The 17,355-nt window shown below is 50.1% G+C and overlaps 1 protein-coding gene across 2 annotated transcripts in view; it reads right to left on the bottom strand.

Moving 5' to 3' along the window:
• TAF4 (TATA-box binding protein associated factor 4) overlaps positions 1 to 17,355 on the bottom strand; it is a 93,025-nt gene that overhangs the window by 15,051 nt on the left and 60,619 nt on the right. For both annotated transcript variants that reach the window (XM_054674643.2, XM_514759.8), the window contains 7 exons: positions 15,246 to 15,393; positions 14,675 to 14,789; positions 12,065 to 12,234; positions 11,637 to 11,767; positions 10,476 to 10,601; positions 9,634 to 9,690; positions 9,058 to 9,177 (listed from right to left, as the gene is read on the bottom strand). In XM_054674643.2, coding sequence (XP_054530618.1) covers positions 9,058 to 9,177; positions 9,634 to 9,690; positions 10,476 to 10,601; positions 11,637 to 11,767; positions 12,065 to 12,234; positions 14,675 to 14,789; positions 15,246 to 15,393 — 867 coding nt within the window. The remainder of the gene's footprint in view (positions 1 to 9,057; positions 9,178 to 9,633; positions 9,691 to 10,475; positions 10,602 to 11,636; positions 11,768 to 12,064; positions 12,235 to 14,674; positions 14,790 to 15,245; positions 15,394 to 17,355) is intronic.

The raw sequence follows: 17,355 nt of genomic DNA on the forward strand, positions 1-17,355 counted from the left end.
GGGTAGATGGAAACTCTCTGTACTATTTCTGTAACTTCCCTGTAAGTATAGAATTCAAAAGTAAAAGTTAAGAAGACTTACCCTTAAGAGATATCCTACAAGAAAAAGAAAAGAATGACTGAGCATCATCTTTGATGAAGAAAGGTGTCTGAAGGACTTTTACTTTCTGGGTTTTGTGTGAATTGTTACATAGATAACACACAAAGATCCCCAAAGTTCACAAAAGGCAAGCGAAACAACTGCGAAACAACTGCTCCCCAAACAGACGCCGGCGCCAATCTTCACCCACTCGGCAGCGCCTCACCTGGGTCCTCCATGTCCGGCGTTCTCGATACTCCACATACCTCCCAGCCCCACACCCCGGCCCTTCTCGTGAGTGAGGACGCACGAGCTCCCTTACTCCTCCCTAGAGGCTACTCCGCACATGTTAACACTCACATCCAAAGTTCATCAATGTGCCTTTCCCATCCAATCCTCCCTCCTGGCGCCGCGACCCCAGCAGGTAAAATGGTTGGGAAGCTGGTTACACTGAAGAAAAAAACAAATACACTGAATGATGGGAACCAGGTTCCTCACTTTCTGAGAAGGGACTAATAGACAAGGATGGGGGACGGCTAAACGGAAGCCCTGGCGTGCTAGGCAAGGACCGTAGTCTCAACACAAACACACAGGACCCCTTCGACATGGAAGGGCGCACACCACACACTCCCCTACATGCATTTGGGTCCCGAGCTCTGGCTGCTGGCACGGCCTGGGAGCAGGGGCCCCAGCAATCAGCACACCAAGTGCCCCGATCCTGGCCTCTCAACACCAGACTCCACTAGAGGAACCAGAGCTCCAGGGAAGCTGCAGAGTGGGCAGGGAAAGTGCACGTGGCAATAAGGAATGCCACAGACAAGGGACATGTCAAAGGATACAGACTCCAGCCACAAGAAGCTCCCACCAAGCAAGCCTAGAAATAATGAGAGTGCTGATCAGAGCCCACCAAACACAACAGGGGTCCTCGCACCCACAGCACTGCAGTGAGTGAGTGAATGAGGGATCCCGGCACCCACAGCACTGCAGTGAGTGAGTGAATGAGGGATCCCGGCACCCACAGCACTGCAGTGAGTGAGTGAATGAGGGATCCCGGCACCCACAGCACTGCAGTGAGTGAGTGAATGAGGGATCCCGGCACCCACAGCACTGCAGTGAGTGAGTGAATGAGGGATCCCGGCACCCACAGCACTGCAGTGAGTGAACGAATCCATAAGCGAACGAATAAACCAACGAGGAGGGGCGAAGCTCTGCTTCCCAGCAGAGGGCAACCAGCAGTAACAGAAGGGGTGCCTGAAGCATCCCCACGACTGAGCAGCCCCAGGGGTGGCGACACAGGCAGGCGGTTAATAACATTGAGCCTGCGGGTGGAGGTGAGATAAGGGTGGGGCATCTGTGTGAGGTGGGAACGTGTGAAATGCTAACACGGCCATGGGAATCGGCCACGACGCTGTTGAGAACACAGCCCACAGCAAGTGCTATGCTGGGGGTGGTAGCATCAGTGCTAAGCACCTGACCAGGAGGGCTGCCTAGTAGCCACCTAAGGTATCAGCCGCACGAGCATTTAGGGTGCTGGGTATCGTGTCAGAACAAGGATTAAAGTGTACATATTGAAAAAGTACAGGAGTGCACGCAAACACATGTGGTGTAGCGGGCACGAAGCAGACAGCGTGATGCTCATACACCGGAGTCCGCACGGAGCTCCTTACTCTGTTCTTGCAACTTTTCTGTAGATTTGAAAACTACTTCAAACTAAAATAAGTAATTTTCAAAGTTAATGTATTCTGGAAGACGATGACAGGGGTAGCATAGTTTCTGGATCTTCCCAAAGTTCCACATAAAAGAGCAACTACACAGCAAAACCAAAAGCCAGCGGACAATCTTTAGAACAAAACTGATGAAGATGAACCACAAGCAGCCATCACCTGAAGGACGCTGCAGAACCGGACCCCGACGGGCCTGGACCCAGGAGCCAGCAGACTTCCTGGGAAGAGCGGCAGGTCCCTCCAAGAGCCGCAGTCAAACCTGGGGCAGGGGAGGACCAGGGAGGGCAGCCTGGCCACCGCAAATGCCCACACTGACCTGCCAGGGCTCCTGCCGCACAGGGCCTCATGCAGGAGAGAACCTGCTGGGAGTGAATCAGTACTGAGCAGGACAGGGACAAGGAAGGCAAACCAAGGTCCAGATGCTTGGGAGGTGCACAGAGCCCCGGAGCCACAGAAGCTGAGGACTCCCGTTCTTAACATCACGGGAAAGTAACCACAGAGGAGCACCACAAAGTCAGCAAACGCTGCAAACCACGTGTCCTGTTACAAGTTCGAGAAACCTAAACTCACGTCGAAATTAGCAACAGAAAGACATTCAGGTCAAATCCCAGACAGGCTCCCACGAGAGAAAAAGAGGATAAAAAGCAGAAGAGCATCCCTACAGACCACAGAAGACCTCAGAAACACATACTCAAAACAGCAGGTAAACAGCAAATACGCCTTAAGAGAAATGGAAGCCAAAAAGGACAAAAAAGATAATTTTTTAAAAAAGAGAAAAATTAGGCCAGGCACAATGGCTCACACCTGTAATCCCAGCACTTTGGGAGGCTGAGATGGGCAAATCACTTGAGGTCTGGAGTTTGAGACCAGCCTGGCCAACATGGTGAAACCCTGTCTCTACTAAAAATACAAAAAAATTAGCTGGGTGTGGTGGTGCACACCTGTAATCCCAGCTACTCAGGAGGCTGAGGCAGAAGAAAACCAGGAGGCAGAGGTTGCCATGAGCTGAGATCACACCGAGATAGAGCCACTGCACTCCAGCCTGGGTGACAGAGGGAGACTCTGTCTCAAAAAATAAAAATTAAAAAAAAAGAGAGAGAGAAATTAGGCTGGACACAGTGGCTCAGCAGCATTTAGGGAGGCCAATGTGGGAGGACTGCTTGAACCCTGGAGGTCGAGGCTGCAGTGAGCTGTGATCACACCACTGCACTCCAGCATGGGTGAAAGAGACCCTGTCTCTAAAAAACAAAAAAACAAAAAAAAAGAGAGAGAGAGATTTTAAAAATTAAGAGACTGTAAAAAGTGCTCCAGCAGGCAAAGAAGATACAACACGTGGAAAATGGGACTCTCTGAAGAAAGAAACAAAAGAACAGAACAAACACAAAGGATCATTATTGCAGATGTTCCTAAGGAGACTTGAACCACACTGAAAGAACACAGCCAGTACTGAGAACGCCGCCCCAGCACAACCAACCCCAGCACGACCAACCCCAGCACGACCAACCCCAGCACAACCAACCCCAGCACAACCAACCCCAGCACGCACTCCAGTGGGATGAGCCGGCTTCCGAGAAAAAGGACACCCAGGGAAGAAAAACACGTGGCCTACAAAGGAGGTAAAATGAGACTCTCATTAGATTTGGACAGTAACACTTTAGGGAGGAAATAATCCAGAGTAACGTCTTTAAGACACTTCAGGAAATACAACGTGAGCCAAAAAACAGACCTTCAGGTACAAAGGGCACAAACTCATCAGCAGGTGGGAACTTGGGAGTGACTGTTCCCATGAAGCGTTCCAAAAGAATCTAGCAGAGAATGAGATTTGGAAAAATCAAAATGACTACAGAGACACAACATAAAGACGAGTCACGGCATTAAACATGTCATTATTTATGGCACTAAAACTCAAAGAGGGCGAAAGGGAGAGCTTATGGTGTGTAACAGCTAAATGTTTTGACAACATAAATACAGCACAAAATACAAAACGGGGCCAAGGGAGAAAGCACATGAACAACTTTCGGCTGTTTCCACCACCCTCGGCAGGAGTGCCCATATTCTTATTCTCAGGCTACGTCCAAAGGTAGGAGATATTTTAATTCTATTGTCTCCTATGTCCATGACAACCAGGATCCTTTTTTTTTTCTCTCTTTTTTTTTTTTTTTTTTCAGACGGAGTCTCGCTCTGTCGCCCAGGCTGGAGTGCAGTGGCGCGATCTCGGCTCACTGCAAGCTCCGCCTCCCGGGTTCAGGCCATTCTCCTGCCTCAGCCTCCTGCGTAGCTGGGACTACAGGCGCCCGCCACCATGCCCGGCTAATTTTTTTATTTTTAGTAGAGACGGGGTTTCACTGTGTTAGCCAGCATGGTCTCGATCTCCTGACCTCGTGATCCACCCGTCTCGGCCTCCCAAAGTGCTGGGATTACAGGCGTGAGCCACCACGCCTGGCCCCACCTTTTTTTTTCTCTCTCTCCTTCTCCTGCCCTCCCCTCCAACTCCCCAGCCCCCAAGCCCTTGGGGCAGCCAAGAGCCAGAATTCTTACTGTGAAGATAAAGACGTCATTTTGAACATGGTAACTCCTACACCTCTGAATTTGAACTACCTGAATTGGAAATACCCATATAAGCCCATGAGACCATGTTTTACACACATTTCCCAGTGCTGTCCACTGAAAAGGCCAACCCACCCCAGCGGCAATGACATCCCTAGTCCCAGCGAGTGGTCTTCAAACACCATTTCCCACTAGAAGAAACCAGTTCTTGGAGAAATGACTTTTTCGGTCTGAAACAGGAAAGGTGTAAGGTGAGCCTGACACATGTTAACGTCCAGACGGCCAGGACATCAGCCCCACATCCCAGCGTGACTCAGGAACCAACCTGGAGATGCTTCCATTGGCCAAAGATGGCACAGTCTGAACTGCAACCAAAATGAGAACTGTAATAGATGGATTATGTGCAAGTCCTTGAGATCACAACGGTAAAAAATAAAAACAACACACTAAAACGTAAAACTACTGGTCACCCTCTGAGGGTGACAGCCTGTTGATTCATTATCTTCACCCGGATATATGGAAGAAAACATGCTCGCATTTACCCTGCGTCTCCTCTATGAGCTGGACCCACCAAGCGGCCAAACAGTAGTGGAGGAAGAGTCTCCAAAAGAACATCCCAACGAGGAAGTGAGAAGGAACTCACAGATTAAGAGCACCGCCATCTCCAACCTCAAGGGACTAGTGGCCCTAGGCATGAAGCATGACCAGCCACCGTCCCCGGAGCGCACAGCCCAGACCCGTGTCCTCGCAATGAGGGGACACAAGAGCAGCCAGGGTCCTGCCGCAGGGAGGCAGCCAGAGTTGGAGGAGTCTCTGGGTCCAGCCACCAACGCGCAGGAAGTTCAGAGGACGGAGGAACAGGCAGAACTGCACCACAAGGGCACCGCCAGCAATCCTGACGCAGGACACACCCCAGGCCAAACGACCTGGTCCTTCAACCGACAAGTTGTAAGAAAAAGAAAGTGATGGAGGGGTGGGAGGGCCCTACAGATTTTTTAAAATGTTAAATTCTGGTTTCCTTTTAAGTCAAGTTTAATGGGAAAGGACAGCAAGGCTAACCAGTGTCTTGCTGCACAACTGGGGACTGTCAGGTCCTGGCATTTCTTCCTGGCTTTGCCATAAAGTCAGGGCAGCAGTTACTTTTGGAGGGAGGTAAAAGCAGCTGTGATGTCGTGGGGCACATAAAAGGGTGGGGGATCTCCCAGGTGACTGGCATGTTCTAGTTTGTTTTTTTTGTTTCTTTGTTTTTGAGATGGAGTCTCGCTCTGTCACCCAGGCTACAGTGCAGTGGCACAATCTCAGCTCACTGCAACCTCCGCCTCCAGGGTTCAAGTGATTCTCCTGCCTCAGCCTCCCGAGTAGCTGGAAATACAGGTGCCTACCACCACGCCTGGCTAAATTTTGTGTTTTTAGTAGAGACAGGGTTTCACCATCTTGGCCAGGCTGGTCTCGAACTCCTGACCTCATGATCCACCCACCTCGGCCTCCCAAAGTGCTGGGATTACAACGTTCTAGTTCTCGAACTGATGATGGGCTACAAAATCTATGCCTTTGAGAATTCAGTTAACCATAAAAGAAATCCAGGAAAAAAAAAAAGGCTAATCATATCTTTCACCTCCCCCACAAAAAACTAAGTCCTTAACTCTAAGTGCTCTTCTCGATATATGTTGTTGTTGTTCAGAATTTCAGTTCTTTCTTGGTATACAACTACATTTTCAGCGTGGGCTGCGGGCCTCACAGCCAGTGTGCACTCAGGCCTAGGCCCAGGTGAGTGCAGGTTCCTGCTGGGGCCCATCCCGGGCCAAGACTCCCAGCCGCACAGCGGCCAGAGCCCGTGTTAGCCTTGGCAATCTGTACTTACTTATTATTTCTGGCCCAGAGAAGAATCCCCCTGTTTTATCTATATCTCACACATGCATTTATAAAGACAAGATCTTTATTTTCTTCCTACATTGTACCCGACATTTTAACCTGTACTGTCCCAGGAGGGATTTCTCTGAACCTCTGGGATGCCATATTGCCAAAACTCTAGTGTCTGTTACACCTGGAGTCCCTCCTCTCCACACCAGGCAGCCATTTCTCAGAGGTCACTGCTAGCATGTGGGCAGGCGAGCCCCAGCACGGAGGTCTGGGACATCCGACCCACACATTTCCAACAGTCCTGGTGGGGAGGGGGAGCTCTGTCCTCATCAGGTCACTACCCTGACCCTGTCCCAGAGTGCACCTGCATACCAAGAAGCGGTGCAAGACCAGCCAATGTGCATCAGACAGCAGCTGCCACGGGGCTGAGAGCGAAACAGAGAAGTCAGGGGTCGGGCAGAGTAGAGGGCAGTCCAGAAGCATGGGAGTCCAGCCTGCCCGAGTAACAAGACCTTTCCTTGTACGTAAGGATCACACCCTAGAGTAAGACCTACCTTAGCAAAGCCTAAAGCCAAACCCAGACAGGAAAGACAGAGTTTGCAACTTGAGTCCCACTAAGTTAAAGGGGCTTGAGAAACACCTTGAGGTTTCCCCAGATCCTTATTGACAAAATGAAAAACAAAACCACACAAACTCAAGATGGTCAGCCAGTAACTCAACCGCCTGCAAGAATCAACTCTTCAAGGGAGATCACAGAGTCCAGTCTCTTGGCAGGTAAGCATGAGACATGCAAGGAGACAAGAAAGTGTGCAAGGCCGAGGAAAACAGCAGTCGAGAGAAACTGAATGTGAGATGGCCCAGGTGTTGAACGTGACAAAAACCTTATAAAACAGCTTTAATGATAAGCTCAAAGAATTAGGGGAAATATAAACTGTAAAAAAGAACTAGATGGAAATCTTAGAATTGCAAAATAAGTTAACAAAATGGAAACTTCAACTGGAGATGGCAGAAATCCATCTGCCAAGGACCTCGTAGACACATCAGTAGACATCTTCCAGTCTGGAAAACAAAGAGAAGACAGACTGAAGTCCAGGAACACAGGCTCAAAGACCTGCAGGGCAGCATCAACAGGTCTAACATACATGTAACTGGAGCCCCAGCAGAAGAAAGTAAGATTGAAATGGAAAAAAAAATTTGAAGAAGTATTAGCCAAAATGTTCCAAATTTGATGAAAGACACTGACCTACAGATCTGTGAAGTTCAGAGAACCTGAAACAGGCTGAATATCCTGAGAACCACAGCAAAACACAACACAGACAAACCTCTAAACTGAATATCCAGAGAACCACAGCAAAACACAACACAGACAAACCTCTAAAAAATAAAGAACATCTCAAAACAAAGATTGAAAGTCATGCCAGAGACATGAAGCATACCACGTACAGGGAACAAGCTTAAAAATTATAGCAGGACCAGCCCATGCTACATGGTGAGACCCTGTCTCTACAAAAAAAAAAAAAAACTACAAAATTAGCCAGGCATGGTGGCATGCACCTGTAGTCCCAGCTACTCGGGAAGCTGAGGCAGGAGGATCACCTGAGCCCGGGGATGTCAAGGCTACAGTAAGCCATGATCGTACCACTGCACTCCAGCCTAGGTGACACAGTGAGACCCTGCATCTAAAAAAATTAAAAACTAAAAATTACAGCAGGACATCAGAAGACAGTGGAACAAGGTCTTGAAAGTTTTGCAAGAAAGAAAAAATCAGCCCAGAATTTTGTAACCAGTAAAAATATCCTCTGAAAATGAGGGTGAAGGCCAGGCGTGGTGGCTCATGCCTGTAATCCCAGCACTTTGGGAGGCCGAGGTGGGCAGATCATGAGATCAAGAGATCGAGACCATCCTGGCCAACATGGTGAAACCCCGTCTCTCCTAAAAATACAGAAATTAGCTGGGTGTGGTGGCACACGTCTATAGTCCCAGCTACTCGGGAGGCTGAGGCAGGAGAACTGCTTGAACCTGGCAGGCGGAGGTTGCAGTGAGCCAACATCACGCCACTGCGCTCCCACCTGGCGACAGAGCAAGACTGTCTCAAAAAAAAAAAAAAAAAAAAGAGAATGAGGGTGAAATACAATTTTTCAAGTAAACAAAGCCAGAGAATCCATCACCAGTAGATCTGCACCACAAGAAATCCCAACAGCTCTCCTTCAAGCCAAAAGGAAATGGTGGCAGACGGAAACAGACCCACGGGAAGGAATGAAGAGTACCGGAGATGGCAAATAAGGAGGGAAACATAAAAGACCGTTTTCTTTCTTCCTGTGATTTACTTTAAAAAAACAACTGACAGTTGAAAGCAAAAATAACATGTCAAGGCTGGGTTTATAATTATTAGAGTAAAAGATACAACCACAAACATAGACGAGAAACTAATGGAATTTGGAGAAACAGCAGCGGGCAGCAATTCTTCCCCTTCATTCCACGAACTGTCCATTCTCCTACAGCAGCTTATCCCACAGACACTGTGCAGGAAGCACAATCAGCAAGATCCCTATTCGGATCATTCTTCTGACAGTTATAACTTCCCCACATCCTTTTCAAATCCAGCCTAAACCTCATCACAGTAATCAAACTTCCTCACGAAAAAGACTTTCAGCTCAAGTGACAGCCACAAATAAGCTGATTTGGATTTAAAATGTCAAACGTAAAACAAATACTCCAGAAAAGGTGAGACAAAATGTAAATGGTAAGAAAGCAAATTCCCCTATGTGTGTCCGTCCCCTAGAAGAGGGCGGCTCTAAGATGTTCCCCATGGTTCCCCCAGGACCTCGATCCCACAACGCTGCTGTACCTCTGCTCCCGAGCCCGGCCCCGGACAGTCCACTTTCCTCTTTTTCCTGGGCCCGATCGCTGCTAGTGCTGTGAGGTTGGCGTCCCGCTGTCTCATTTGTGCCAGTTCCTGTTGCTGCATCTTTTATTTTGAAAAGGAAACAAGGAGCATCATTTCTTGCATGTTTTTTACTTACCACAAAAGTAATACATAGATATGAAAGGGTTTTCTAAATCATAACTTCTTTAATGTTTTGACTTTCTCAATAGTAAGCATATTCTATAATCCAAAAAATAAGATTTTTTTTAATGCAACAGATGTTTGTCTTAAAACTCTCAGAAAATATACGCAAGTCAAAAGCACAGAGACTAATGCCCCCCGCAAAGGGAAGTCACCGTTGAATTTAAAAGTAGGACACCAACTGTTTGCACAGGAAAATGCCTCTGACGTTGTATTTATTTAAACTTGGCAAACATTTTAAACAGACACGCAAATGTCTATCGTACAGAAGTGCCACGGTTTCCTTAGCCCCCCTCCCGTGGGGCGCTACAGTGCACAGCAAAGTGCCCACGAGCACTCACGACTAACAGGGCTCACCTCCTTTGCCTTCTGTTTCAGCCTTAACTGTTCTGGATCTTCTTGTCTTGACCGAGACTATTTTTGAAAGAGGCAGAAAAGAAAAGTAAGTTATGAACTAAATGTTTATCATTTAACAAATGTGTTATTTACTATACAAAAACATCTAGGTAATGTTAAAGAATGCATAGCAAATTTGTGAAATGCTTATAGCCAAAGATGAAAATTTACATCACACACCATGAAAAAAGCCAGTAATCTTGAGAAAAGTCAGTAACATTTGGATGTAAGATACAGTCTTTGAAACACATCTACCAATCGCAGGCTCTGACTTGACCTGATGTGACCGCATGACGGCAGGCAGAATGGGCCTCATAGGCTCCTTGCTGTCCTGTCCCACACACCAGGGACGGGACAGCCTGTGGCTGTGATCAAAGCAAGTGCTCCTCCCACTCCACAGTACCCACCCCCGTCCCTGGGGAACTGTGGTCTCCTGTCTCATTCTATTAATGAGAGGTGCCTCGCCTGGCTGTGAATGTTCTAGAACAAGGACAACGTGAGTGTGAAGAGTCCGGTCCAGCGCACACAGGGGGCTCTAGGAACATGGGCTTCACACCTGGGTGTGACTGTGTGGAGCGTGAGGTGCCGGGAATCTTAAGAAGCCCCGCTTTTCAAGCATCTACGCTAGTGCCAAATGAATGAGGCTTCTCTTTGCAGCTCCACTGACAGCACCCATCACCTTTGCTTCAAGGCCAGCCCAAAACATGCTCTGACCACCCAAAACCCCAGTGTCTCAGTGAGCTCATCAGGTTGTGGCTGAGATGGAGGTGCCCAGACGGCAGCAGCAGACACCCAGGACTCGCCTTTGCTGCCCTCATCAGGATCTCCCGCTCCTGCTCATCCTTCCTCTGCTTTTCGATTTGATCAAGCTGTTCAAAAAACTTGAGCTGTGCCCGGACGTCACTCGCCTGCTCATATCTGTCGTCATCCTATGAAGAAAGTTAAAATACTGCTTGTCATAAATCTGAGAGCCCAGCAAGCAAAGGGGTTGTCTAGCACCACTGGACCATCCGTGCACAACGCCCTCCCTCCATCCAGTCTGAATGCGGCGAGGACCCGATCCCTCCCACCCTGCAAATGCTGTGCCCGAGAGCTCTATCGATGCTCACGTCCACAGAACGAAGTCTCGTGTTGGCTGTCTCAGGGGCACACTTGTGGGAGAGTGTCCCTTTTATATACTTTGATGCTGTCAGATTTCTTAAAGTAACATTTACCTTTTTTGCTGCAACACAGAACTACTTTTACAGCAAGGGCTAAGTGTGTTTATTTCAGTGCTGCCCTGAAGGCACTGCCTCCCGGCTGTGGCAGCAGGCACCACCTCACCCAGTGTGCCCTTGGAAGAGTGTTCATATGTGACTGCTGGTGGGGAAGGCACGTTTTACTTGGAAGAGCTGCTTCATGAGAATAGGGCTGCGGCACCTCAGGGTCTGCCAGTTCAGCCCATGGCCCAGAGAGAGAGGCAGGTGCCACAAAGTGAATAGGATCACCTTCCAAAAGGTAAACCCGCCAGGCATAGAGGCTCATGCCTGTAATCCCAGCATTTAAGGAGGCCAAGTCAGGAGGATCACTTGAGGCAAGGAGTTTAGGACCAGCCTGGGCTACATCGCGAGTCCCTGTCTCTTTTATTAAAAATACAAAAATTAGTTGGGCATGGTGGTGTGCGCCTGTAATCCCAGCTACTTGGGAGGCTAAGGCACAAGAATCGCTTGAACCCACGAGGCGGAGGCTATAGTGAGCCAAGACTGCGCCACTGAACTCCAGCCTGGGCAACAGAGTGAGACCCTACCTCAAAAAGAAATCTTTCCAAAATCTAGTCCTGTAAGAAATCCAAAACACGTTCGTAAGGAACATGGAGGCACTTGGGACCCACCGCCCTCTGCCTAGATGTGGGGAGGAGGCTCCCAGCCAGCAGAGAGTGGGGGCCAACAACATAAAGACGCTCTCCTCGGCAAACAGCCTGTTACCTTGTAAGAAAAGTTCTTCTGCTGAGCTGTTTCTGATATTTTCTCTACAAGATTCTGTAGCCTTTGTTGCGTGGCATGTGATACATAACTTACTACATCTGGATGTAATTCCGTTATACCGTGTTTTTTACCTAAAGGTCAGGCAAGAAAAACAGTATTTTAAAATCATTAAGCACAGTTCTTTCTTTATGGCTAATCTCTGATCCGGCAGTTACTGCTTTTATACAACCCAAGGGGAGCCCAGAAAGGCTGGTGGGGTGGAAGGCAGTGGTACCCACATTTTACCCAAGAACCACCACCAGCAACCATGTGGAAATCACAAACTCAGACAAAACACATGACCAGGTGTCAGGTGTGCTCACCTGAAGCTCCCATGCCCCAGCAGCGCAGCTGTTTAATAAGAACTCAGTCATTAAACACCAACGTACCTATTTCTAATATTCTTCTCTGCAAAGGCGCTTGGAGGAGGAAGGTTTCATCTTTACAGGACCGCGTTAGCGTGCCCACCAATTCAGAGTTGGTGGCTAATATTCTTGCACTTTCTTCTGACAAGTTTACTCCAGCCATCGATGCAACATCATTAATGTCATCATCATCCCTTGAGGAAAGAAGGGAAGATCATTTTAACTGTACAAGGAATTCATCGGGAGGTGGGCTGGGGTGGTAAGGGCAGGAAACCCCACGTGGAAGGCAGGGCCGTGAGGAGGCCAGGCCTCTGTCCTCCCCGCGCCTGCACCTGCTGCATCTGCCACAGCAGAGAGGGTGCCTCGCTGCTTTCCTGGAAAGCTCGATTGTTCTGCGGAAGGAGAGCTGTGAGTTGGCGCCGGGTTAACATCTACACACAGATGCGCAGGGGACTCAAGTCCAGAGAAAACAAAGCCGGGAGCAGCGCGGGGACTTGTAGGGGTCTGATCTATGCAAAGCTTTTTAAAGCCAGAGGCAGCATTAAATTCTTTTTAAAGGCTCAGAAAAGTTGGAAGAAGAGTACGCACAATTTTTTCCTGAATCACCTGAAAGTTGCTAACCTGACTTTCCTCCACCCGGAACATTCTGCACGTGTTTCCTACAGACAAGGGCATCCCCTCCAGAAGCAGGATGCCATTGAGACCGGGCCATGATGAATGGCCCCTCCCCAGGCCCTCCCCCGTAGGACCCGGTCCCAGCAGCGCCTCTCCCTGCAGGACAGTCTGCGTCCCAATCCCAGCTGCCACGTCTTGTCCGGCTCCTCGAGCTGGAAGGTTCCTCAGCCTCTCCTGACTCCTGGGCTGCCCCTGACACCTGGAAGGCACAGGCCAGCTGTGTGCAGGACGTCCTCTTCCAGGCTGACTTCGGCCCCCTCGTGAGGAGATGTGAGCTAAGAGTCCTGCCGGGAATTCCACACGCAGGCAGCCTCCACTTGCCGCCTCCAGCAGTGGGCTTTGAACCTGAGGCCGGGGGCCTGCCTGGCATCTCCTGGGGTCGTTGTGTCTCGGGGAAGAGCTCTACAGCAGTTCTCATGCCCAGTCCTCCTATGGGCTCCAGGTGCTCACTCAGGGTCTTGGCATCCCTGGTGGTCACGGGCTGTGGCTGGGCTGCACAGCTTAGGGCTCCAGCTGAAGGACCCGGCCGTGGGAGGGAGGCTGCTCTGCTGACATCCACGTCCACGTCATGCCCATGTCCACTGCTCTCTGACACAGGACAGTCTCCGCTCATCTTGTATTTCCTTATCCCAGTCCCGCAATCAGCCTTTTCTCTCAGGAGTCCTTGTCATTTTAGTGGAAAACGGTTTTTAGAAGACGACATCTGAACACTAGGTGTGCTCAGTGTTACTGGGGCGTTACTGTTCCCAGGACCCTGCGGTGAACAAAGCTAGAAACTTACGGCAAGACCCATGGTTATCCATGCCTGCCGACACACGGAAACCCAGGGGTTTGCGTCAGCATTCCAATCCTGAGCCAGCCCACAGGGGTCACTCTCCTTTATCCCTTCTGCCAGGCCGCTGACTCCTTGACAGCAAAATACCAAGGCTTCCTGCAGCCTTGATTAATTCTTTCACCCGTGTATGTCCCTAAGTGCCCTCCCTTCTCACTGAGGTATCAGCCTCACGCTGGGCCCAGGCATGCTGGCCACCTCTCCCTGCTTGGGCTGGGACTCTGGCTCAGGCCACAGCCACTCCCCAGGCCTGCTATGCCCTGCCTGATGCCTTTAGGGATGAAGTGTCTGGGAAAGGGAAAATTCACAGTAAGACTTCCGGAAATACACACAACTCCACCGCCCCTTGATCACAACAGAGATCACTCCAAGACTCTCCCACTGCTCAGGTCCTGTAAGCACCTTCCTGACTGAGGTGATGCTCAGACCACCTGCTCTCCAGGAGGCCCAGGCAAAGCACAGCAGTTATTTTTCTAGAAACAGGGCCTCACTCTGTCACCGACGCTGGCGTACACTGGTAAAACCATAGCTCACTGTAACACTGAACTCCTGGGCAGAAGTGATCCTCCTGCCTCAGCCTCCCAAGTAGCTAGGCCCACAGGCGCACACCACCAAGCCTGGCTAATTTTTTATTTTTTGTTGTTGTTGAATAAGGTTTTACTATGTTGTGCAGGCTGGTCTCAAACTCCCAGGCTCAAGCGATTCTCCCACTTCAGCCTCCTGTAGTGCTGGGACTGTAAGCGTGAGCCACTACGCCTGGAGCAGTACAGCATTTCTGAGGGTTCTGAAGTTGAATACATGGAAAGTGAAGCATTCTATACTAGGAATGCAATGAACTCAAAATACGATGTTATACTAAAAAATGAATTTCCTATTAGTTAATATAAAAATAATCAGTTGATTCGCTTTCTGGCTATGTGTATGAAGCAAAACCTCTTTGAGCCAACTGTATGGGAAAACACACTTGTGTGAACGTGAGGTGAAAGTGAGCGTGAAGCAGGAGCCTTGGAGCCCCGGCCGCCAGGGCCACGTGGGAAAGACCCGTGGGCGGGAATGGAGCAGCACGGACTCTGAACTCTTCTCCGCTCTGGCCACGCTTCTCCAACGTACACAGGCCCATTCCTTACCGAAACGAACCTCCCCCAGGCTCCTTGAGTTTATTTTTCTGTGCAGCAGCTGCTTGTGCCGAGACAGCGGAAAGGGCTTTGGTTCCAGGTAACACGGCGGGTTTCACCACAGGGACTACAAAACAAACACACAGTGGAAACCACACAAGGCTTTTATTAGATCAACTATGTGCTTTGGTGCTTTACAGGCTCAAGGGCACAGCTACCACTCTCCTAATTAGCTACAAGAAAGTTTCCAAAAACTTCATATTAATAACTCTAAATTACAGTACAAAGTGTAAGCTGTACCTCTCGAGCATTTATTTTCCTGTATTTCATCAAGGTTTTTAAAGTGCAGGAATGATTACAGATAAAGAAGCTAACCATGGAAAATACATAAAATTAAAAATCATACTGACAGTGGTGATGGTTACACAACACAGTAAATGAAATCAGTGCCACTGAACTAGATACTTAAAATGGCCAATTTTATGTAAATGTACATTTTACCCAATTAAATAAAAGCCCAATGGCAGCTGGCTCTGCGAGCAGCCCTTGGTCTTGAGCGGCCAGGGGCCCGTGAGGCCCTCACCTGGCTGCAGTGGGTTCAGCTGGATCTGCTGAGGCGTGGTGAGCATGATCCGGTTGTGAGGCTGCCGCAGGGCGACCATGGGTGTCTGCGTCAACGTCACCTGCGGGGGCCGGATCAGGGCTCCTGGCTTCGGAGGCTGCTGGATCACCTGAGGCAGAGCCAGCAGAGAATGGTGAGCATGCTCCCCGAGGGCCAGGGGCCACTCAGTCCCTAGCAGGAGGTTCTTCCCTTCCCTTCCTTTGCACCCCACGCCCCCAGTAAGAAGTCCTAGGAAGACCCCGTGTGCAGCTCAGCCCCAGCAGGCTGCAGGACCATGCTCTGGCATTGGCCTCGGCCAGACCAGGGCAGGACGTGGGCGAGAGGTGCCCGTGTGAGCACAGAAGGGGCAAGCGGGAGCAGATCTGCTGCCTAGAAGCTGCCCCTGGGCATTGGTCAGGGCCTGGAGGGGGCGGGTGGCAAACTGATGCCTGCTGACCTCAGCAACCCAGGATGGGGCAGACCACTGCCCCCCAAATATTAGCGGAGGTGACATTGTTGCCTGGTGGCTACAGGTCAAGTGGTTCTACCTCGTCTGAATTTTCTTTTTTCTTTTTTTTTTTTTTTGAGACAAGTCTCGCTCTGTCGCCCAGGCTGGAGTGTAGTGGCATGATCTCGGTTCACTGCAACCTCTGCCTTCCGGGCTCAAGTGATCTTACACCTCAGCTTCCCGAGCACCTGGGACCATAGACACCCACCATGTCTGGCTAATTTCTGTATTTTTTTTTTGTAGAGATGGGGTTTCACCACGTTGGCCAGGTTGGTCTTGAACTCCTAGGCTCAAGCGATCCTCCCACTTTGACCTCCCAAAGTGCTGAATTACAGGCATGAGCTACCAAACCCAGCTCCCTTTCTCAATTTTCTGTAAGGCAGCTGAGGGCTTTTCTACTGGAGTGGGGTTAGAGTTCCTAAGTCCTGCCTGAACTTAGCCCTCAAGGGCTTCCACCCACTGCCCCCAGCATGGCCAGCTCTGTCCGCCCAGCCCCTGCTGGGCCCCTCGTGGCAGGGTCTGCCCAGCTCTGCTGTCATCCTGCCTCTCACTCTCACCTCCGGCACAAGGCAGAGATCCAAAACCTGGCAGCACTGACCATGGCCTGTGCTCTGGCCCTGTCCCCAGGATGCTGGGGCCTAGAGACACTGGCATCCTTGTCAAAAGCCAATGCTCAAGTCCATAAGGCCTGGCCTCAAACCTCTGGGCCCAGGTGTTTCAGAATTTAGTCGCTACCATTTTGCAAAGGTGCCCTGGCAGGTAAACTCTATGCTGCAGAACATGTGTGGGGACCTGGGGAAGCGGCCTATAATGCAAACATGTCTCCAACGAAACAGGAACACCCACACCGGACAGGAAGAGCCTCAGGCAGCTCAGGCAATGCTCAGGCCAGGCCCTGCGGCGCAGGGAACCTGCCATCAAACGCCCGGGCCAGGCCCTGCGGTGCAGGGAGCCTGTCATCAAATCAGGGAGAAGCCTGGGTTCTGCCTCCACAGGCTTCAGGGTGCAGGCAATGGATTGGATGCCCTGGATCCCACTGGCTGTGCTCTGCAGACTCCACACGAGGTCAGGAGGAGCCCAGGGAAGCAGAATGCAGAGGTGATCCTGCTGCCAAACACAGCACCTAATTCTAAAAACACCCATGCTGCTCGTGTGTGACTAAGCACCAGAGGTCAAAACTTGGCAAGAAAATGATTGCCCACAGGCTGTGCCTGCTTAAACAGAACCCACCTTTTTGGGTAAAGTAGCTCCACTGACTAGTGAACAGGGAAGTTCTGTCCTTACACTAAAGCAAGAGGCACGGCACATCTCTTCCCCTCTGGAGTCAAAAGGCAGGCAAGGAAGCCCTCTCTTTACACAGGCGCTCAGCCCTTCCCTGGCCTTTATAAGGGACACCCTCCCTCCATGCCATTTCACCCTGTTCTCCTCGCTACTATCAAGACAAAAACAAATGCAACTTGAACAGAGCACAAGAGCCAGCCCCCTAATGGCTACTCCTCCCCCAGCTGGTTCTGATGTGTGCACCATCACAACACATACCAGCTCATGATGAGGGAGCCCGCACCATTTTGTTGTTTAAGCTGT

Source organism: Pan troglodytes, chromosome 21 (assembly GCF_028858775.2).
Source record: "Pan troglodytes isolate AG18354 chromosome 21, NHGRI_mPanTro3-v2.0_pri, whole genome shotgun sequence".
Lineage (NCBI taxonomy): Eukaryota > Metazoa > Chordata > Mammalia > Primates > Hominidae > Pan > Pan troglodytes.